General features: G+C 38.7%; 1 protein-coding gene across 18 annotated transcripts in view; it reads left to right on the top strand.

Moving 5' to 3' along the window:
- PTK2 (protein tyrosine kinase 2) overlaps positions 1–23,465 on the top strand; it is a 189,618-nt gene that overhangs the window by 93,182 nt on the left and 72,971 nt on the right. For all 18 annotated transcript variants that reach the window (XM_027684583.1, XM_027684569.1, XM_027684567.1 and 15 more), the window contains 4 exons: positions 314–480; positions 7,837–7,924; positions 21,299–21,378; positions 22,848–22,910. In XM_027684583.1, the coding sequence (XP_027540384.1) occupies positions 314–480; positions 7,837–7,924; positions 21,299–21,378; positions 22,848–22,910 (398 nt within the window). The remainder of the gene's footprint in view (positions 1–313; positions 481–7,836; positions 7,925–21,298; positions 21,379–22,847; positions 22,911–23,465) is intronic.

Below are 23,465 nucleotides of genomic sequence, written 5' to 3'. Positions count from 1 at the left end.
ATCTGCTTTTTATATTTTGGCTTTCATGTTATTCTGTTTTACATAGAGGAAATAATGGCTTAATTCTGATAAAATGCACAGAAGTTTATTTACTGATGTTTCATGAAGCCATGCTGGTAAAACTTCAGAATTTGTAAATATTGTCTGAAATAGCAGCTTACAATTAAATATGTTTAGTATTCTTAGTAAAGGTGCTACCTGATTTATTGCTTAGTATTTTGTGTAGGGTCTTACATAGTAATATTTTAAATTTTTAAAATCTCTATGTGTTGCATTTCACGGCTTGTAAGGAGTGTGTGTTTCTCTGTTTTAGGGCATAATTCAGAAGATTGTGGACAGCCACAAAGTGAAAAACGTGGCCTGCTATGGGTTACGGCTCAGTCACCTGCAGTCTGAGGAAGTTCACTGGCTACACCTGGACATGGGGGTGTCCAATGTGAGAGAGAAATTTGAACTAGCCCACCCTCCAGAAGAATGGAAGTAAGAGTATAAGTCTGTTCAGTGTCACAAGTCGAGTAATGTAAATCTTTTTGCCTTGTCTTTAAAAAATATTCTGTAATTTTCTTTATTAAGGAAGATCCTCTTGAGGTGGAATGGAGATGGTGGAATGGTGGGGGAAATAAACCCACCAAACTTTTCAGTGAGAGCTGTAAGCAGTGTTTTGTTTGCTTTAAGGAGGATTTGTTTTTATAAAGGGTTTCCTGCAAACCGAAGAGAACAGAACTGAAGAGAAACCTGGAATTTAGAGGAAGCATAAAATAGGAACAGAAATCTCCCATTGATTTGCCTTGAAATCTGCAAGTTTTGCCATCCTTAAAAGTTTGAGGACAGAAAAGCTATTCCTGTTTATGGTATAAGCACACCGCTGCAATTTTAACGGGATAAATCTTGTTATTTAAATAAAGCCAAAAAGATATTGTTAAGTACTGGTGGTATTTGTGTGTGTATATATATAAATATTTATGTATAAGTACTTGTACATAGATATAAGTAGGAGAAATGTGATATGAAAAGAGTGAAATGCAGTCAAAAATCAGTTTATCCCTCGGCCGTGGAAAAACTTTTCAGTTGTTAAACTTCTTTATATTGAGGCCCAGAGCAGTGAGTGACATCTGCCTTCCTTCTGACTGATCTTCTCAAGTTATACCAGGAGCAGTGAACAATAGAAAAGGTCACTGCAGAATTTTGAGGTTTTTTTCATAACATTTGCTGAGGTATTTTCATGATCTGGGTAGCTGGTTCCAAGAAGTGGTGTGACCTGGGTTTCTTCAGCTTTTTAGGAGGGCGAGCTGATGGTTCACATTCAGGAGAGGATGTGGGCAGGAGAGGATGTGGGCAGGAGAGGAAAGAGAGAAACACTGTCCACTTTCCTGGTGGAAAGACAAGAGAAGTCTAAAATATATTTAAAACTGAAGTTTATTTGTGCAGAAAAACATAATAGTCTACGAGAGAAGACGGGGAGTTCAGAGCTCAAAATACTGTCAAACGTGGTACTAAACTCTCCTGGGAACACCAAAACTAGTGGTTCATGGCAGGGAGGTTTCTGTTTCTGTGGTTTATGTTCATAACCACAATTTGTGCAGAAGTTATTTTAAAGGCTGCACATACCTTCTGGAAAATTACTGTAAATAGTCTATTCTTAATTTCTCTCAAATGGAGTTTTAGTCTAGCAGATGTCACAGTTGGCAATCTTTATTTATAAATTTTCTTTAGGGTCCCAGTTTTAACAAATTCCACAAATTCAAAGAAATTAGGAATGTTTAAAAGCTGGGTTTCAGAAATGTTGCACATTGTCTTCTGTGCATGCTACATTTTATTGTTCCTGGGATGTGCATGGATCACAAGTAATTTTTCATTGATAATACTATAAAATCACAGCTTGGAAAGGAGAAGATTCCTGAACTTTTCCAGGATAGTGGTGCTGTCACGTGGTGGATAAGATGTGAATAATTTATGCTGTGGAAATTTGTTACCTAATGTACAAGTGTCAGTTCCATTTTTATTAGGCAGTACAACTTGCATCGTACACATTGCAGAACACGTTTAATTGGTTTTAAAAGCAAAGTTAGATATTGTTTTGAAGTTTGTGGAAAGGAATTGTATAAAATACTCATGAAAGAGCTGTGATAGGGTGTAAATTATTCAATACCTTTCCAAAGTGTCATTTAATGTGTTATCGAATCCATGCAGCGTGACATACCTTTTAAACCCAGAGAGATTTGCTGTGCATAATCAAAACGCTGCTGTCATATTTGTAATACCATAGCAGAGTGTCTAAGATCATATGACAGTACTTGTAGAAATATTTAGATTACTAAAGGGGAAGTAGTCTTGGAATGGCTCTTAAATAAAAGCTTCCTATAGTGTTAATAAACCACTAAAACTGAGTCACATATGGTTGTGGGGGTTTTTTTAATCATCTAAATTAAAAGGGTTTTATATTCACAGTGTTCAGAAATTAGAACTTGGAGTTCTCCTGGACTAATCCAGGTACTAGAAGTTACATGGATTATGAGTGGGCTGTACACAAAAGTCAGCAGAATAAAATCCATATCCTGTACATGCAGCTTCTGTTTGGTGCTGGTGGTGATCCTGCAGAAGATCCTGCAGAAGATGAGTTAATGAAGGGAAGAAATGGGGTATTTCTTTCCTGGAGAAGAAAAAGCCTTAGAGCACCTTCCGGTAACTTAAGGTGCTACAAGAGAGCTGGAGGGGGACTTAGGACAAGGGCATGAAGTGACAGGACAAGGGAGAATGGCTTCAAACTGACAGAGGCCTGGTTTAGTTAAAATATTAGGAACTAATTGTTTCCTGTGAGGGTTTTGAGGCACTGGCACAGGTTGCCTAGAGGAAGTGTGGCTCCATCCCTGGAAGTGTTCACACCTCACATTTGCTTTTGTATTATAGTAGTTCAACCTGCTTCATGCTATAAAACCTTTGCTATCTTGTGGTGGATTTTTTGTTTGTTTTAAATAAAAATCAGTAAAGACCTAGCGCTTTACTTTTCCTTACAAAGAAGAAAGATGGGCACTAAAGGTCAAAAAGAAGCATTTTATTGCCTGTGCCTGCATCTTCACTGTATGTTTACTCTAGGAATGTTCATGCTAGTTAACTGTATCAACCCAAATATCCTGTTTCCATTTTATTTTACTCTCTGCCTATGAAGATAATTCTGTCCAATATCACAGAATTCCAAATGGGTCTAAATCATGCTGCCAGAAATGATCAGAGTTATAATTACTTGTTTGTTTGTAGTAGTTTGTTCAGGAAATAAGTCTTCTTGAGTCTGCTGTGGTTTATGTCACATTGGGTAATACTGACTTATTTCTTTGAGCTGCGCAAGATTTAGCACTATAGAAGCATTGTATAATTTGAGTGTAATTCCATGTAATTGCTTCAGAATAACTGTAGACTTCCAAGTGCAGTCTGAGAGTTCTGTTCGTTACTGAATTGCAGTAACCCTGCTGCTGTTAGGTTTAACTTTCAGTAGCATAAATTGTAGCTGTTACTTAAACTTTTGCTTGTCTGAAGGCCTGTATACGTGTGCATGTGAGGTGATCCCAGCTGACAAGTAAAATACAAATGAAATCCCAGAGCTTTTTAAGGCAATAAAGACTGGAATGGATTGGTCTGCTTCAGGTATCCTCTTAGCGTTTATGCCAGTAAGGCATGTGTTAAACTCACGTTTTTATTGAGGAAATGCCTCTTCACTTGTAATAGTACTTTTATTTGGATGATTGGATCTTGCCAAGGGCAAGGGGAGGACAGAAAAAAAAAAAGAGCCTTCCTCCATTAACCTTCATCTTTACCTCTGGGTATAGATGAAGGTTACAGCTGGGGGAACCAGGGTTAGCAGGATGAGGGACTCTTAAATCACAGGTAGCATCAACCCTCATCATTTTTTGTAATACTGAGCTTTAAACAGCAGGCACAGGTGGTTTCCTTTATGCCTCCAGAATTGCTGTGTGCCAGAGCACTGTTCCTTTTGCTGGCCTTTTTTTCCCCACAAAGGAAATGCCAAGAGGTTCAAGAAGCAAGTTGTATATCTCAGAACACAGCGTGTTCCCCATAGGGTAGACACCTCCTGGTTCTGTAGTTAAGGTTTGTAGAGCAGGTCCTTGTTACCAGGTGACATTCCTGCTTTGGCTCTAACAGGTAGAAGACACCCAGTGCTCAGCAGTCCTGGGCTGTAAGTTTTGGTAGCTGTGAGACAAAAGCCCTGGCACAGACACAAAGGCCAGACCACCTGCGGGACAGTTTTACGAGTAGGCTAAGTTGATCAACAACTCTGTCCCCCTCCTCTCCATAGTCTGTATTCTCCCTTCTCTTGCTTCCAGTTATCCAGTCCTATGAGCCTTAATGCCTGTCTAATCCTTCAGTGAGCCGATCCAGTTCATTAAACTCACACAAGGCTTCTCCTTTGTCTGCCCCTTTTTGTTCCCGTCTGCTCTCTTCTGGTTCCTTTCCTGTTGATGTGAACTGAATCAGAACCTGCTGGAGGCAACCTACATGGTTGGGACTGGTGGGATTATTTCTTTCAGTGACTCAAAGTATTAAGAATTGGACCATCCTTTCTTTTTTGACTCCGCCAACTGCCCAAGTAGTGCTTGTTACTCAGAGGCAAGCTCTCAGAACTGCTCAGTGATGTTCACTGTGCTGTGGAAGGGTCACTTCACTGTACAACTTGTGAACCATATGAATTCCCACCTTTCTGAGGTCTGAGTGGAGGCTCACTTTGTGTCAGAGTGCTTCTGTACTCCAGTATAGATGCAGAGCAGTTAAGCAGAATAGTGATCTTCAAGTAATAATTTATCAAACATGAGGGAGGTCATCAGCAGCTGAGATACTTGCTCCAAAAGTAGACCTGGTTTGTAAGGGACTTGTCATCCTCATCACTTGGCTGTACTTCAAAGACAGGAAATTTAGAGGATATTGAAATCAAGCCCATCCTTGAGCCGGCCTTTGGAAGTCAGCTTCTTTATTCCCATAGGCCTCGTCAGAGATTAGGGTATAAATAGGTAATGAAGGTCACCTGAGGTGACTGTCCCAGCCAAGCTGGTTTGCTTTAACCTGATTTTCTCATGAGATCCTGTTGCAAAAAGCAGCACTTCTCACAGCTGCTCAGGTAAGAGACAAGTCCCTCTAAAGGAGAGAGAGATTGCTTTTCCTCTTTATCCGAGAGAGTTATGGTGTTCTGCTTCCTAGAATCACGGAATTGTTTGCATTGGAAGAGACCTCTAAGATCATCAAGTCCAACCTTTAACGCAGCGCTGCCCAGGCCACCACTAATCTGTGTCCCCAAGTACCACATCTACGTGTCTTTTAAATCCCTCCCTGAGCAGCTTGTTCCAGTGTTTGACAGCCCTTTTCCATTAATAAATTTTTCCTAATATCCAGTATCCAATTTTGTAATATCCAATCCAGTCTAAACTGCTCCTGGTGCAAAATGAGACTGTGTTCTCTTGTTCTAACGCTTGTTACCTGGGAGAAGAGAGACCAACCCCACCTGGCCACAACTTTCTCTTAGGTAGTTGTTGAGAGCAGTAAGATCCTCCCTGAGCCTCCTTTTCTCCAGACTGAGCCCCCACAGCTCCTTCAGCTGCTCCTCATCAGACTTGTGCTCCAGGGGAGGTTTAGGTTGGGTATTGGGAACAGTTGCTTCACTGAAAGGGTGGTCATGCATTGGAACAGGCTGCCCACAGAAGTGATGGAATCACCATCCCTGGAAGTGTTCAAAAAACATGTGGATGTGGCACTTGAGGACATGGTTTAGCGGTGAAACATGGTGGTGCTGCTGCATTGAGGGTTGGACTCAGTGATCTTAAAGGTCTTTTCCAACCTTAAAGATTCTATGATTCTAAAATGCACTGGGTCATAGACCCCCTCAAAAAAACAAGCAAGTAATTCTTTTACACAGACCTGTTTTATTCCGTATCAGTCTCTGCAGTGGTGTCCAGCAGCAGATTTTAGTGAATAAGGCAATGGGGGAGGCTCTACTTTTCTGCAGGTGGGCAGTGTGCTCATGCTGCCTTCTCTCACTGGCACGTAAATACCTGGAGGTGCAGTTTGGCTGATATCTAAACTTTTAGGGAATAATTAGATATCTGCAACGTGTCATGGAACGTACAGGCTGATGAGCAATGGAAGATGATTCTGTGAGCCTTCACAGGTTAGACTAATTTGTGAAAGTTTGTCTTAACTCTGACTTGGAATGTTTCTGTTAATACATGGCTGTGTCATTGTATCAGAGAATGGTTTGGATTGAGAAGGACCTTTAAGGATCATCTACTCCAGCTCCCCTGCCACAGGCAGGAACACCTTCCACTAGAACAGGTTGCTCCAAGCCCTGTCCAAGCTGGCCTTGAACACTTACAGGGATGGGGCAGCCACAGCTCCTCTGGGCAGCCCGGTGCAGTGTCTCATAACCCTCATCACAAAACACTTCTTCCTTATTATATTCTAAATCTACTCTCAGGTGTTCTGAACCTTCCCTGTATATCCTACAGCCTGAAGACTCTTTAATTTAAGAACAAGTTTTCTGTAAAAGTAATTATGAAATAAATTGCCATACTACAAAAAACATCCCTCTAAGTATCCCTGATTTATATACAGTGTGTGCATGTGTTTACAGTTGCCAAATGTTTTCCTTATTTTAACGATTTCTAAAAGGACAATATATTTTCAAGGATTTCATAGCAAATAATAGTATTGCAACTTCTGCTGCAGTGGAATCCTAAGCAGCACTTATTCCTAGTAACTTTCTACCCAGTCCCCATATAAATCTTGATAACAGGCAGCCAAATCACTCGCTGAAAAGAGGTTCTTGTCCTGTTGAAGCCAACAGAGTGAAATGTTGTAATACTTGCTCTTATCATAAGTGGATTGTTAAATATACTTATTTTGGGAAGGACTGTAAAGAGTGTTATTTAGGATATGCTGTATTGGCACAGCCAAAGGGAGGGAGACATTTATTATCAGAATTTCATTGAAGGAATGCGTCAGAGGAGGAAGCAAGCAGCGTGTCAAACATTGTGGTCTGTTACCACAGGACAAGCAATAATACTAAATTTAGGGGTTGGAAGCAGAAGTTTAGGTTTGAGAAGGGACACGGATTTATGTAGTCATGGATCAAGGCTCATTCTGAATTCCCTCACTTGTGCTGTACTGTTAACTTGAACAGTATGGCTGTCAGGTTGAAAACTGGTTTCTTGGGCTTTTGTGTGTGTCCTGACGATGAATAAGGGAGCAGGAAACCTTTTATACAGAGAAATCCCTTCAAAACCTATGGAAAATTCAGAGGTGAATATTAGAGATCACTCAGAGTAGGAGCTGAGTCCTGTTCCTTGTTCTGTCTGTAGGATGTTGCTCCCTGGGGAGTGACAGTTTGCGCCACTCTTGGAGCAGCAGGATCAGTGTTTTAAGTACCTGCTTGTGATAACCAGAGATAAAAGCTGTTGACAGAGGTCTTGTCAGTGGTTCTGGCAGCTCATCTGCTGTTGTCACCTAATTGGGACCTCCCTTCCCATGGATTTGGAGCTTTATCTGCTCCAAGTCTTGATGTTTCTGTCCTCTCTGAACCTCTGAGGAGGCAGCAGGGCTCTGTTTGCTTCTGTTTACAAAGGTCCTTTGTAAACGTCTGTATGAAGTGTCAGGTACAGGTAAATTCCAGGTTAGTTCTCTTGATTAGCCAGAGGAAATTTTCCACTACTTAGAACTTCTAAATTTCTTTTGATTTTATCCTTATTTTTAAGAAAATTTGAAGGCATCTTTTATATGTGAGGAAATCTTAACTATCATTTGTTGCTCAGCAGTTCTAATTCTCTTCTTGCTTTTCAGATATGAATTAAGAATTCGGTATTTGCCAAAAGGATTTCTAAACCAGTTCACTGAGGACAAACCCACTCTAAATTTTTTCTATCAGCAGGTATGTTGAGTTCTACTACTTTGTCTTTTGCTGATTTTGCTCTATTTGGAAGACTCTGGAGTTGGTTTTGTGGGTGACACATCACTGTGGAAACAGAAACTGGAAAAAATTTAAGGTTGCATACATAAAGCAGAAAGGGCACAAAGCCCATCACACCTTTCTCCTTTAGAAGCAGTGAGGAATATTTTCGAAGGACAAGGTAACTGTGCAGTTGTCTTAACTCAGATAAAATTGACTGTTGTTCCACTGGCTTCTTACAGTTAATTCACACTTTATTAAATTGTTGAAGTTCTTCATTTTTGCAAGCGTAAATAAGTGACAATTTCACTACAAACCACCAAATATTCATTCTGCTTGTATTGTTAGGTTATTTTCCTGGTTTGAGGCTCTCTTGTGGATCACTAGAACTGTATAATAGTCAAAAGCTTATATAAATTAAGCACCTAAAATTTAATTTTGTTCAGTTAAATGATTTTTATCTGATTTTAGACTGACAAGCTCACTGTAAAACTTCGTGGGGATATCTTTTAGGGGCGTTGGGACTAGAATGGTTACTGTGTCCCCTAACTTTAACAAGCACAGTTGTACCCACATGTTCCTATCTTAGGTAAAGACAGGAATATTTTATTTTTTTTACTGTGTAATGCAATTTTTGTATTGATATATGATGGACTTCCCAGAAGACAATTCTTCTGTAGTGCTTCTCTGGACTTAGCATTGTAGTTTAACTGACCTTTGTGATATGTGGTTTCAGCCTAAAGATGTCTGGATTTTGGCAACTTTTTAGTACTGCCAGGGGTTCTTGTAGAAAAAACAAAATCACGTTCCTGATTCCTTTAGCAGCAAGTGACTTCCTTCATACTGGCTTTAAACATAGGAGATCTGTGTTTTCCATGAGGCAGAAGTGGGTGATGAGCTCCAAAATGATTTCCTGAACTCCATCACTTACCTGTTCCAACACTTGGCAAGCCTGCAGTGCCCTGTCACTTCTGCCTCAGAGAACTGTTCCTTTCAAGCAAGGAATCTGAAATGCCACAGGAATATTTGTTAACATTCTAATTAAATTTGGAGATATCATTAGAAACAGATCAAGTGGCTCAGAATAGCAAGAAGGTTTGTGAAGGTGATTTGATAGGCAAAGCTGAGAGCTCTGTGTGTCTGACAATGCCCTGAATCCCAGTTCTGTTATAAAGTGAAGATCAGAGGTTCTTGTCTCCTTACTCTGCACACCATCCAGCTTATTTTCTCTTCCCCTTTTTTCTTCACCTTATCATGAGGTATCTCTAAATTCAGTTCTTTGTTTTGGGGTGCTGCAAGGTATTTGGGGCTCTGTTGTCATGGAAACCAGGTGTGGAACTTCTCAGAGCTGTCATTCTCTATCCATGATTCTGTTTTGCTCCATAAATCTCACTTGGCCTCTTGGTTAAATTAGGACAATTACTTTTATCTGGTAAAGTGTTAAGGCAGCACCACTGACGTATTAAAAGAAGGCAAGAGAAGAATTTCGGCAGTAACACTGCGTCATAAGCCAGACCTACAACAGAGGGGGGGTGAAAAAAGCAAGGAAAGATGATTTTCACATTCTGTTCCTGTGTCATTCATGCAGCATTTTAGCATCCTCTTTTGCTAACCACAGCTCTCAGTCAGACACATCATGTTGTATTTAGGCAAGAAAAACGGAATGTACAGAAATTCTACGTGCATACGTAGATATCTTAAGCTTTCTGCACAGAAATAACTGTTAAGAGATAATGAACATAGGACCAAGTTACACAATTTAAAAAATTCAACAGAAAGTGTTCTGTGGTCAAGTTGTTTTTTGTAGATGTGAAAGTCAAATAAATTGCCTTGTGTGTTATAAATGAGAAAAAAATGAGAAAAAGATTTTTTTGAGGACCAGATGCTGCCTGTGACTTTCTTTTCAAGATGAGACTGGGAACCTATTGCTGACTTGGTAACATCCAAACACATGTTGTCTGTCTTATTAAAAATGTACAGCATCAAATTAAAAAGTTGATGGGGAAGGAAAAGAAACATGGTGACGCGTCACCCGTGGATTTTGGAAATAAAATTATTTTCTTGAACATGAGCTGCAGAGCAGCAGCATTGTTGAAAGAGAAACTGGAAGTTTAAATCCTCAAGTGATCTTCATCTTCCAGAAAGGCACAGAACATTTTGTAAGGGTAACAAAATGTTACGTTAATCGCTGTCAACAGACACAGTTTATTCACCCAGTTCACCCAAACCACAATCACCAGGCTGTTAAACCCAGAACTGGCACACGTTTGTGCCTCCACATGCATGACTTCTCCCATTCACTGCAGCGGGAGCGCTGCCCTGTGTAAATCCGTGCATTTCAGGCTTCTCATCTTGGACTTAATATGTCAAGTTGTTATTTTGTCCTTGTTTTTGATTGCTTTAAAGATTGCTGTGACCTTTCTTTGCTTTTGAATATTCTTTACTTCCAAGAGTCTTGAACAGATCAAGACCCTATGCCCACGTTTGTGGCTCGACGTGCTGCTATCGCGGCGGTCGCTCTGCCATCTGCGGTGGGCGTGAGCTGCTCTAATTGGAAGTATAAAGCAGGGCACTTAATGAGACCTTTCACAGAGTGCCCCTGATCTGCAAGCTGTACAGCAAGGGATTAAAGTCACTGTGCGTGCAGGGAGAAACCCACCAACTTGTTAATAACATAAGAATCAGTCCTGCTAGCATTGGTGCCACGTGGTGCGCTGAAGGATCCTGTGCTCAGGCTGTGCTCAGAGATGGGGGAGAGGCTGATGTGTAGGTCATTCCCCTTGACTGGAGGAGTTGTGTGTTCAGGTCATGTCATTTTAAATCCCATTTGAGAGCTCTGATCAACAGACTAATGCTAAAACTGTGTCTTTCTGTTTTGTTCCTGCTCTCTTTGGCAGGTGTCGGGGGTAGTGAGTGGCAGGTCTTCAGGTGTGTCTTCTCTTTTTTCCATCACTGGAGCATTTAGGTGGTGATTCTGCATTGACTGCATTACTCCCTTAGGCCCAACTACTTACAATTTCAGGCAAATTAGGCAAATTGGATCCCACCCAGTGCTGTTGGAATTGTGAGGCTGAAGTATTCAAAAATCAGGAGAAGCCAGATTTATGGTTGCATGCACAGTTGGCAGATGCTCACTGCACAGATTTTACATGCCAGCCTTCAGTTGTATCCCCTAGTGTTCAATAACCCAAACCTGAACCAAAGTGAACTCCAGTCTCACCCCCAAACCCTTAAACGTGAACTACAAAGGGTTCCTGAGTCAAAATACTGTGAGTTTTATCAAGAACTAACGTCCTTTGTGTGTGTGTGTGTTCGTGTGTTCTGTTGACTCTTTTGTAAATCTCAAAAGACTGAAGATAGCTGGTTGTTGTATGATTTTTTTTTAACATTTTTCAGAGGAAACGACCATAAAGGTACAAAAGGAGAATAAAAAAATCGTAGTTTTTGGGTAATGAAAATGGGACTTCACCTTTTTCTTGTGCTTTTTAAGGAGCACTTCCAGTTGCTTTAGATAAGTGTTGGTGAAATTCACTGTGAGTGTCTTCCATTCCCTCTGTCCCAGTGACATGGCTGTTGGGAAGTGGAAATAAAGAAAACAGCTTTCTCTCTTTTGCCTTAGTGGCTGAGTGAGGAACGAAAGCCATATCTCAAATTGAGATAGAATACAGCTTTTTAAAGCATTCTTATAATGAGAATCAGACGTAAGCTACTTGAATTGCCTTCCTTTTATTGTGGGACAAGGGCCTGCACACATTTATCCTTGAATAACATGTTAGCCTGCAGTAATTGGAGATGGTTTATCCCTTGATGAAAAGGGAGTAAGCATCTGTACAGGGGGGTGGGGGCAGCTCTTGGGCATCAGCTGTTCCATTGTTGGTGTCCTTGTGCTTCAAACAGAAGACTTTTAAAGTAACTTTTTTGGGTTTTTTTAGATCCCAAAGAACAAGAAAAGGTTGTTTTTATCAGTGTAGAATTTGTCTGTGCTGCCTCTTTTAGCCTGCAGAGTGGAGCTGCCCTGGAGATGTTCATATATATAATATATAATAAAGGAGACCATAGGACTGAACTGTGTTTTGAATTTGCTTTTTAAAATGTGCCAAAGTTTGTGTAATGCACAAGAGAAAAATAGAGCTGAATTCTGTGCCACAAGGGCTGTATGTCTCATCAAACAAGTGCAAGATTCATTTTCATAGGAAAACTGTTTTTAAAAAGAGAAGAGAAAAAAGTGATACTTTTTCTTATTAAAACAAAGTAGGAAAAAGATCCTCTATAAAGAGGAGGCAAAGTTTCTTGTGGACAAATGACACTTTTGCTCTCTCTGTGTAGTATCTGTAAAGATAATGCTCTCACTTAAAATGTATTTTATTACATGAAAAATCTCTTTTTATTGTGGCAGATAAATACATCATGCAAATTAAATTATTTTTATAACTCTGTCCCTGACTTGTAGGAAATTGTAAGTCCAAGCAATTACTGTAATAACTTAATGATTAAAGTTTTATAAGGCTTAGGTGCCTGAGATGTAATTTGAAATGCAGGCTGGGAATTGGACTCTTTAACCTAATTAAATAACAACATCTCTTATATCCTAATAAAAATAGGAGACCTAAAGCAAATGACTTTGACAGGAAAAGCTTTGAGGGAAATCAAGGACACAGGGAGAAAAGCTGTCGTTTTTCATGATGTTGGCAGCCTGTTTAAAACAACAACAAAAAATCAAACCAGATCTTTCAGGAAGAGTTAATGGCTGACACATAAACTGTGCCCTACAGGGAGGTGGCAATAAATGTACGAATTGCAGCTGCTTAAAAAGATACTAAAAAAATGCAATTTTTTAAAAATATAAATCAAACTGGGCATCTGTCTGCTCCTTACAGCTTGCAAAGGCAATTTTAAGTGAGATTTCCTTGACAGGGGTAGGATTCTGAAGTTGCTGAAATTCACTCTGCCCCATAAAATATTTATTTTTTACCTAAAAAAGTTGATTTACACTTTCAAAACTTTGCTGATGTTCTTGTTTTAGGCTTTGCTGTTTGTATAGTTGTGGAGCTACTTTGGTTATCTATCTCCCAAATGTTGTGTGCCCAGTGTCTGCCTTCCCTTAGCAGTACTGTGTGGTAGGAATGTAAAACTTACTCCTGTTCCTTAACACCTCTTAAATGGTTAGCCAGGCTCAGGCCAAAGAGAAAAGGCTGCTTTGGTTTAAAATTTCCACCTGTCAGACAGAGTGGTGAAAATAATCCTTGTGGGCTCTTAATCCAACATGATAAATTTAAAATGCTTGGGACAGGTTCCCATGTACTGACATGAGGGTTATGTCTTTGTTAGTGGTCTGGTACAAAATGTTTCTCCAATTAGTGTATTAGGTTGTATATAAGAAAAAAAAAAAAAAACAAAAAAAAAACCCAACAAAAACACCCACAACCAAAACCCAAAAAAGTTTATTCACATTAATGCTTGGACTCATTTGTTCTGGAAAATCAAAATGCCTTGTCGGAGAGAAGTATAAAATTAGCTGAGAGCAAGGCCTGCTTAGTAGGCTGAGCCCTGTATGGCTCCCAGGAGTATAGTCCTACTTTGTGGAAGGTCTGCGAGGCAGCAGCGTCCCTTGCAGTGACATCTGGAGCTCGGCCCACTCGGACAGACGGGGTCGTTTTTAGCCAGCCTGTCCCTAACAATACCTCCTCACAAGTTGGTTCCCCCCCCCCATCTCTAATGCCCTTATTATTAACAGAGGAGCTTCCAAAATTGGTTAGAGATGTCAAAGATCACCTCTAGATAATACAGAGACTGTGACCTTGGGAGAAGAGGAGGAGGAGCAGCTGAGGGCAGATGGCAGATGAATGTTATCCTGATACTGGATCTGGGCTTTTAACTCCCCTAGATGAGGCCAAAGCCCTAATTTTCCCTAATGTTGACTTATCTCCTGTAGCAAGTCTAATATTATCAGATGGGTAAATAGGGGTGGAAACACATATGTGTTTCCCTCCTGTGTGTATTTTAAAAACTACCATTACGATCATTAAGGTGGCTCCTAAAAATACTGATAACATTAGGAGCAGGCCTTGGGCTTTTGTGCATCTGGGGCTTCATTCAGAGCAGATGAGGCACAAATCTTACAGGGTTGATTCTGCATCAGATTTCTGAAGCTGTAGGTTGAGAACCTCTTCTTTCAAGCTGGATATTTTGGTTTTGTAGGGATGAAAACTCAATGTCCTGCAAGAACTTGCTGTTGGGAAACAAGGATGGAGGAGCCACCTCCTTTTACAGTTTGGTGATGAGATATGAGCAGTTACATTGGGTGACTGTTCCACACTGACCCAGTGATGTGTGTCCCAGGGTACACTGCAGCATTTCTGTGGTGCATTTAATGCTACAAGAAGGATTATGCTGGAAACCACAGAATTTTTGAGATAGTTCTGTCTGGTGGGATATCACGGAAGAGCCGTGTCATGGATCGTGGTGGATTTGTGTGTGGCACCTGCTGCAAGTGCAGGATAGAGACACATCTTTCATTTTGGTTAGGAAATTGTGATGAAAACAAGTGTGCTCTATACTTCAGTTTTTGTCCTGTCACATAAGTGGTTCCTTATGTAGTTCCTTATAAGTAGAAGATCAGTTTTTCCCATGGATATATTGAGGTATTCTGGTCTTTCATGTTACAGAAGCTGGAATTGGTAAATCGCAGTAATGATGTCTTTGGATTTTGGTAGGATAGTTGTCACCAGAAGCGTTGTGTGTTAATGTGAAACAAAGATCCTGGCTGAATTCAACCTCTGTGGCTGAAGTTGAATTACAACATACAAAACCAAACATAGAATTACCTGCCAGTGGTAGAAAATTGAACGTTTAGAAGAAGGTGCTAGAACACACCTGAGCTGTTGAAAACAAAGTAAGATAAATTACTGAGAATAAATAAACTATTGCGTATACAGGATGATTAAGAGGAATTTGTATTTTTTTAATATAAATGACACCAACTAAACAGAAGTATGTAATTTCTGAATATATAAAAGCACCAGCTACCAATATCTGTATAGAACAAATGGATAATGAGAAAATGATGTAATGTAAATCTTTGTTTTCTATGCTTCATTAAATGGTTATAATTACTATTCATGTGCTATATACTAAATGGAGTACAGAGGACATTTTGTTTCTTTGTTTACTTATCTAAATATCTTATATGTTGTGATCATTTTTTTGGTTATGCACTTAACTCTTCAGGGGGTACTTAATCACTGAAGGGTTCTATAAATGCAGTTTTCAAAGCAATGCAAATTTGGGGGGAAAAATAAAATAAAAAAGGACTAAGTTGTGTTAAGTAGGTCATAGACATTGAAAGAAAAGCCAGAAAAATAGATTGCTTATTTTTAAACTGCCCTCCTGAAAAATTGGAGATTATCCTGTGGGAAATTTCTTGATACCATTAAATGAGCTGGCAAAGCTAGTGTAGTGGCTAATTATTGGTATTTGCCCTTTTTGAGACATCATTTGATAGTACTGTTGCTAAAGAATTTCCTCAGTATTTACACTTGAAAACTCAGTGTGAAGTTTGATCATTTTATTTAATAATTTCTAAGGCTATAAACTAATTTAAACCTAAAATATCTTTTTAAGACACAGTACACAGGGTTTTTTTTAAATCCCTAAACTCCTGGAAAGCATTTACTAAGTTCAGAATTATTTTACTCTTGTTCTTAATAAAGAAATCTGAATCCAGCGTGGTGTTTTTATGAACTGCTTGTCAGCTTGGGTGAACTTTCTTCTGAAATAGTGCAGCTGCATAAAAAACTCGTGTGCAGGAAAATGAAGCAGATGGCTTCTGAAAGTAGCAGCTGGTATAGAAAATACGAGGCCAGTGATAGATTTCTCCTTAAATCATGTGTGCTGGCGTAGGGCTATTCTCTGATTTCTCCATCTTCACAAACACGGGTTTCCCTCTATCTCCAGTTTTTATTTTAAATTATTCTGTCTGGGATTTGCAACCCATTTCTGTAGCTGGGAAGCTGCCCATTAGTTCCTAGTAAATTTTTAGGACTTGGAAGTGGCACCATCAGTAATTTACCCCTTCAAGTAAAAGAACAAATATTTTACGGGTCTGACATCAGAAATGAAACAGGGCTTGTGTTTATGTGCCCATCTTCCATGTGGGAAAAGCTTTTCAGTTCACAGTTCAGTGTTCACCTCCTTTCTTTTGTTATGATGTCTTTTAACTTTTAATGCCCAAATGACTGGAGACAGAAGAGAGATCTGTGCTCTGGCTATAAGGTGAAGAATAGTGGTAGAAAATATTTTAAAAATATTGTTAAGAATTGAAAGTGAATAAAGTGAATTCTCATGGAATGTCAGGAAGTATGTTATGGTGTAGGATTGTGTTGGACTTCTAGGTCGTTGTTTGCTTTAAATACTACTCCCCTTTCTAAGCATGTATTCACTGAACACAGGTGGTGTATGTTTTGGGTGGGGGTGACAATTTTGTTTCCCCTTTTGTTTTGTCAGAACACGTTAAAGACTTTTCCTACCTCCAAGAGGTGCATTTATGTTTGGCATTGCTATTTTCCTCACATTGCATCCCTTCCTTGTCGTGCACTGTTTGTGGCTGTTGTGACCAAGAAGTTGGCTCCAAATGTGAGGTGTAGGTCACACTTTAGTTCTTATTTGCCAGCCTGTGAATGAGCAAGTGCAGCTACAGTTGCTTCCTCTACCCCTGACGCTGCCCTAGTGCTCATCTGGAAGCCTGGAGCAGTTTGCATTTCCATTATACCATGTTTAATGGAACTTAAGTACACTAATCCTTTCCCCCCAAAGCATACACCTGCATGACTGTAAATCTGATTTAAACTTGTTAGAACATTTAAAAAAAAATAATCTGAGGGAAGAGGTGTTTGAAATCAACACTACAGTTTGTAGCAAGAAATTATTTTGGTCTCTCTCCTCCTTTAAACTGTTTTTCAGTATATTTTTCCTTGTGAGCTCAGATGAGCACATTATGCTGGAATGCAAAACGAGTAAGTCAGTGGAAGCAGGTTTGTTGCAAGCAACATATACCCAAGTGATTCACTCCAGGCATCATATTTTGGGGGTTTGATTGTTAACACAATCAAACATACATACATACATACAAACATACATAAAAAGTATGTGGGCTTTTAGCTGTGTGACAGTTGAATTCATAATCCTGGTGTAAATCCAGGTGTTTGCCTTGTTAATTTGGCACCTTTGTATTGCTCTAATATTGTGACCATGAAGTATTTGAGATTACTACAGACTTCATGTAGTTTTATCATAGTGTGTGTGTGTGTGTCTGTATATTTATATATAGATATGTGTGTGTGTAATGTATCTCTTGATGTACTCATGAGCCTTCCTCCAGGCCCTGCACAGTGGTAACTGAATTTCCAGGGCATAAGTAAAGGTCTGCACATACCACCAAGGAGGGCAGTTCTGCAGGTGTAACACGAACTCACAGATAACAGGATCTCCAAACCCCCAGGAATCAGGATTCATTCCCTCTTAACATGTGAATTTGCAATAAACAGGAAAAAAAACCTGATGGGTTTTGTTAGATCTGTAAGAGTTCAGTTTTTATGTCTTTGTATGTGTATAGGCTCTATACTCTTGAAAGTGGGGCCTTTTTTGTCTGAAACAGACAGAAAATATTCTCATTTCTCTCATTTAATTATATTAACAACAATAATAATAATAATAATAAAAGTTATAATTGAGCAAACACAAAAGACTTCTAGGAACACTATTCAATTGCCTGTGGCAGTGCACTTAATTAGCATTAAATTATCTCTTGTATCTCTTCCACTTAATATTTGTTCAGGCTTTTTCCTTAGGAGGTTGTGCTGAACCTCTTACAAAATTCTTATCTAACCTCTGCACGAGCATTAGTTCGTGCATGGATCTGATGCGATCTCAAAGAGAATAGTCAAGCAAAATTAAAGGTGATAAGAGATGTTCTCATTAGTATTCTGGGAGTAGAAATTGAATCTGCTGGGTTTTTTTCTTAGTGAAAGTTAAAGAATGTGTGCGGGCAGGTTTCTGAAAAAAGAGAAAATTAATTCCTTCTATCAATTTATTATCTCTGCTATCCATAATAGGACACTGCTCCATCTAGACCACTAGATTATGGACAGAGGCTTCCTGAATCTTATAATCTCTTTGCACACCTTCTGGAATTTAAACACCAAAATAAATAGGTGTTTACAATGTAAAATACTTATTTTTTCTTCCAAAACGTTGAACTGGGGGAGGGTCTTATAAAATTTTCTTAGTCCTCGGTTCTGGTGCCTGTGGTTTCAGGGTCAAACTGAGGAAAACATGACTGGAATTTGTGAAAGCTCACAAGCCAGAGGGCACGAGGAAATAAACCCCAAAATGTTTGGTAATGTTGCTTAGTTATTTATGGAATAGTAGTTTTGTGAGGCTGGCAGCATTTTAAAATCACGTTTGCATGACACTGGAGATGTTCTTAAGCTGTTTAGTTTAACAAATGAAGTACTTGAGTGCTGGAATCCACAAGGCAACGAGCTGTGGAGATAAATGAACACACATTTGATCAGGATACACTGGACCTTAAATTAGCATCGTTTCTGCAAGGGAAAGTTTTATAGGTCAGGACTGAAAAAATACTTTTCTACTGCCAGTTCTTTTTGGTGACTGAATACCTCAAGGAATGGATGGGTAATAGTTCTGAATTTTCCTGGTGATGCAAAATTGTTGAAGTGGTTCAAAAAATTGTAAGTCTAATTAAAAAAAAATAAAGTTTAATTAAATATAAATGATCTGGGCAATGGGTATTTGGTTTGGGTGGATGTCAGGCTGGCTAGGGATTTTGTGAACAGGTGTGTGCTTTTTAAGTGAAGTAACTTAGGCTGTACACGAAGGTGAATTCTGAGAAAAAAGATGGGAGAGTTTCTGAAATATGAGTATCCATATGTGATCTTAACTCATGTAGAAATTTGAATTTTCAGTTTGTTTCTTCCTTTGGAAATATCCCCATGTAGACCTGAGGATGAGGAGTGCTGTGCTGATATTTGACACCAATGTATGATTGCAGAGGTCATTTATAGCAGTAACATGGAGCCTGAAAACAACATTCCTGATTTCCCTGCTCTGAGCTTGGGTCTGACAGTTTTAGTGCAGGACCAATTTCTTGTCCTTACCGATGACCAGAAGTTCTGATTTAATTGTCTAAGTTATTATGTTGTGCTACTTATAGAATCATAGAATCATTTAAGTTGGAAAAGACCTCAGATATCATTGAGTCCAACCATTAACCCATCACTGCCAGGTCCAACACTAAACCACGTCCCCAAGTGCCACATCCATGCTCTTTTTGAACACTTCCAGGGATGGTGATTCCACCACTTCCCAGGACAGCCTGTTCCAGTGCCTGAGCATCCTTTCAGTGAAGATATTTTCCCTAATATCCAGTGTAAGCCTCCCCTGGTACAGCCTGAGGCCATTTCCTCTCATCCTGATTTATCCCTTGTGGTTTGTAAATTATTTAATAAGTTAGAGATGTTTCATCCATTGGAGCAGGGACTGTGTACTTTGCTAACTCAGGACTCTCTGCACTCAGGGACCCTCATGGTTTTGAATGAAAATACAGAATCAAAACATCCTGACTTCCTGGAAGATGCATCTTTCAGTTCATATCACTTAAAGCCATTGGAATTATCAAATATATAATATGTCTGTGGTTTGTGGTTGACTTTTTCTTTTAACCTTCAATCAGATAAACCTTTTTAAATGTTACCAGAAAAATTCAAAATGAAGACTGTTTCACATGGGAAGTTGTTTGTTGGTTTTGATTTTTAATTGTGACCATAATGGAGAGGAGAATTATGAATTCTGCATATTTTGTATACTATTACCATGGGAATACAGAATTATTATTTCCATATGTGTATACAAATAGCACACTACGTGATGCTGAAGGACAATTATTCTCCTGTCTCATTAGTATTTGCAGGAATTGAATTGAGAAGAGCTAAAAGCTCATTGTTTTGTCATGTTGAGTTCCTGTATGAATTCAAATGCAAGAAGATTTTTTTCCTCACATTTCAGCTGTCGTAGTAATTCATTTTCTCACTCTTGCACAGTTTATCATATTTCTTCTTTCATATCTTTCAAAAACAAATTAAAACTTTTCATGCAGTTTAGAACCAGGAAGGTCTCGGTTTCTAATGTGGGGCTGGATCCAGCTGCCACCTCGTGCTGAGGGAATGCTGGGGTGGATGCTCACATGTTAGGAGGAGGATGCTGACTAGAGAGGACTTCCAGCTGTTGAATCCACAGCTGTACTTCCTTATCTTTTAAATTATGAATTTCATAGCAGTAGTAGTTTGAAATAGTTTTCCTCACAACTTGTCATCACTCAAAAAACCCATTTTGTGAAATGTGTTGCTTTCATAGTGTATCATCTCCTCTTTGATCTGCAAGTCAGTCATGTGGATTTTCGTGACATTTTGGGACTTTCTGCAGCTTTGGGATCTTAGGCTTTAAGATCTCAATAGCAACTTCATGATTTCATAGAGGATACCATGAGCTGTTGAGGAAAAGCTGTACTTCTGCAGAGATTTGTTACTGGGGAAAAGCACCTGTAATGCAAAAGAGAGAAGTTCTTCAGCACTGGTTATGTTCTCTCTCACTGTCTGGATTTGTGGTTTTTTTGTTATTATTAGTTACTGTATAAATTATTTACTCCAATGTACTGAAAATATTATCTCAAAAAAGTAGGATTCTGCCTACATTGATGTTGGTAAATAAAACTAGTCCAGGACACGTGATGAGGCTTTAAAGTATTTCCTGCTATAGATGGTGACAATCTAGTTTCACTCTTGGTGGTTCTTCTTATTATTCAGGCATTATTTTAGGTCAGTGTGCAGTACAATTTGCACATAATACTCTTTTCACTTCTGTTTTTATTTTCACTATACTGCCCAGACATTTGTCAGTTTTATATTTAGATCAACCTACAAAATAAAATCCTGTTGCCCAAGATGGTGCAAGAACACAGCCTTCCTTCTCATAGCCTGAATGCAGGTGCAACCACCTGCTCAGCCTCCTGTGAAGATTCTCATTGTATTTAATAAAACATAGATAATATTGACATAGGTAAAGAATTTTTAAATCAAGTACATTGTGGTTGAAATGAGTTTCTTACTAAAGTGCAGCTCATTTGTGGAGAATATGAAAGTAACTTCTTTTTTCCCTTCATGCACTGTGAATAGTCATTAAAAAAAAAATTAAGATGTATTTATTTTAAAGTAGTTTGGGCAGTGTTTTAGTCTGTGTTGGAACTGACCTTTCTGTGATGCCTACCCGCTTCTTTTGCTGTAGGTGAAAAATGACTATATGTTAGAAATAGCAGATCAAGTGGACCAGGAAATTGCTTTGAAACTAGGTTGCCTTGAAATCCGGTAAGCTGATAATTTAATTTATTATTCAACATCTTTCTGACAGAATATATACATTAATTTTGAAACTGCTTATAGTTAATTTCTGACCAGTAGAGTTGAATAAAACATCATAAGACTTTTTTTTGCTACAAAGTAATTTGAAGAAAAACTGAATAGACTGTATTTTAACCAATTTCTAGTGGTTTTTAAATTAACATTATTTTTAAATTTTAATTAATTACATCTTGATGCTGCCTTTTGGGTGAATTCATCTGAATAATTCAAAGGCCTGTAGAGAACATTGAAGTATGCTCAAAAAAAAAAGCATCTGTGGTGTTATTTAGCAAATAGTCTTGTGATTCTGCATATATAAATCCTACAGCTAAAGAATGTAATTATAGATAAATGCTGCTACCTTTCCTCTCTGTATTTACTCAATTTTTAATGTGCTGTTTTGGAATGATTAAATCTTAAGGATCCTTTTGGGTGTTTTTGATGTTCTTGTCAACTGTATAGACAGCTGGAAAATAAAGATAAATATATCAGATTAAGAGATCCTTGAGAGAGTTTCCAGCTTTGAAATGCATGTGTTGGGTTTTGCTAATTTATGGAGAATTTCAAGCTTGAAACATTTGCTTTAGTTCTGCTGATGTCTCAAACAGGGAGATTAGGAAAGAAGTAAAATTGATAAGAAATTAATGACAAATGTAAACTTGTTAGCAGAGAATAAAAGTGTCCTTTGAACAGTATTTTCCAAATTAACCCAAAATTTAGGCTTATGAAATTGCCCAGGTATCACAGGATAACCTGATGTCTTTGTTACAAGTTTTGCTGGTAGCCCCAGAGCAAACAAAAATTCTTTGTGTAACTGGAAACTCCTTACAAAATCCTTGGTGCCTCATTTCGAAACAAGTAATGAGTATAATAATCCATGATCATGTTATCAGCCAAGTCCTGCTTTCCCTGTTTCTCAAGCTGTGGCTCTTCAGAACATTTTCATGAGACATTTCTAGTAGATGACTACTTAGAGTCTTACTCTGAGCTTTCCTGGTCCACTTTCTCCATGAAAACGACAGTCCCAGCCTTTTCCTGACAACAGCTTATCTTATTTATTTGTTTATTTTTTTAATGTGAATATGCCTGGATTGAAACAGTTAAGTTTTCATCGTGCCCTGCTTCCTCTGGTTCTCCCTGTTCCAAGCACAGAGTCCTCTTACAAAGGTCCAGTTGTAGGTGGAGAAGAGCTGCTGAGGGGCAGGTTGGGTCACTTCTTTTGGTAGCAGCAGTGGTTTGAAGTGGTTCTGAAAATGCAGTTAATTTGTAAAATAAGTATCTGTTTAGGTAGAAGAATAATGTGCTGCTATTTATACTGTAATTCATTCTGGCAATGTTTTCTGATGGTAAGTGAAAGATTTGACTAAATTAATGTTGTAGTTTTTAGACTGGATCATCCAGTAATTGTTGCTTTCAAATATTTTTCCTGACTTCAGGAGATCCTACGGAGAGATGAGAGGCAATGCATTAGAAAAGAAGTCCAACTATGAAGTGTTAGAGTAAGTATTGTGTTCTGGCTTGAGGTTTGAACTCTCTTCTTTCATCAGGAACATTAAATTCAGTTCAATAGCAGAACATTTTTGCTGTAGTTTTTAATTCCAAGTGTGTCGAGATGCTTTAAAGTAAGAAAATGATGATGAAACCTGAAGGTGTAAAAGTAGGAAGAACATCTTTAACTGTGGTCCAATGAAACAGGTTTGGAGTTGTTTGAACTTGGCTTATTATGATTTTTAGCAATTTTGCTAATGCTTATGGGGTTCATCAACTCTAGTTCTAAGGTGATTTTGTTCCTAAATGTGTTTCTGTGCCCAGTTGCATTCCTCAGTGGTGATTCATCTTTGGCAAAGTTTGAGTTACTTGAAAATGTTTGTGGTATTGTTTTTCCTTGTTTGCCCAGTTTGCATTTTCTGAGTTATGACTTTGCAATTAGCAAGTTCATTTTTTATCTGTGTATCCCAAATTTTAAGAGGACCAAGAAGCATCCTTATACTGAGAGTATTTTGGCTGCTTAATCATGTGGTACAGGAGATGGCTGCAGTTCAGACAAACCAAAG

Source organism: Neopelma chrysocephalum, unplaced genomic scaffold (genome assembly GCF_003984885.1).
Source record: "Neopelma chrysocephalum unplaced genomic scaffold, ASM398488v2 Primary Assembly neopelma1_66, whole genome shotgun sequence".
In the NCBI taxonomy this organism is placed as follows: domain Eukaryota; kingdom Metazoa; phylum Chordata; class Aves; order Passeriformes; family Pipridae; genus Neopelma; species Neopelma chrysocephalum.
The sequence above is the reverse complement of the archived record's forward strand: the minus strand, read 5'-3'. Positions and strand labels throughout refer to the sequence as shown.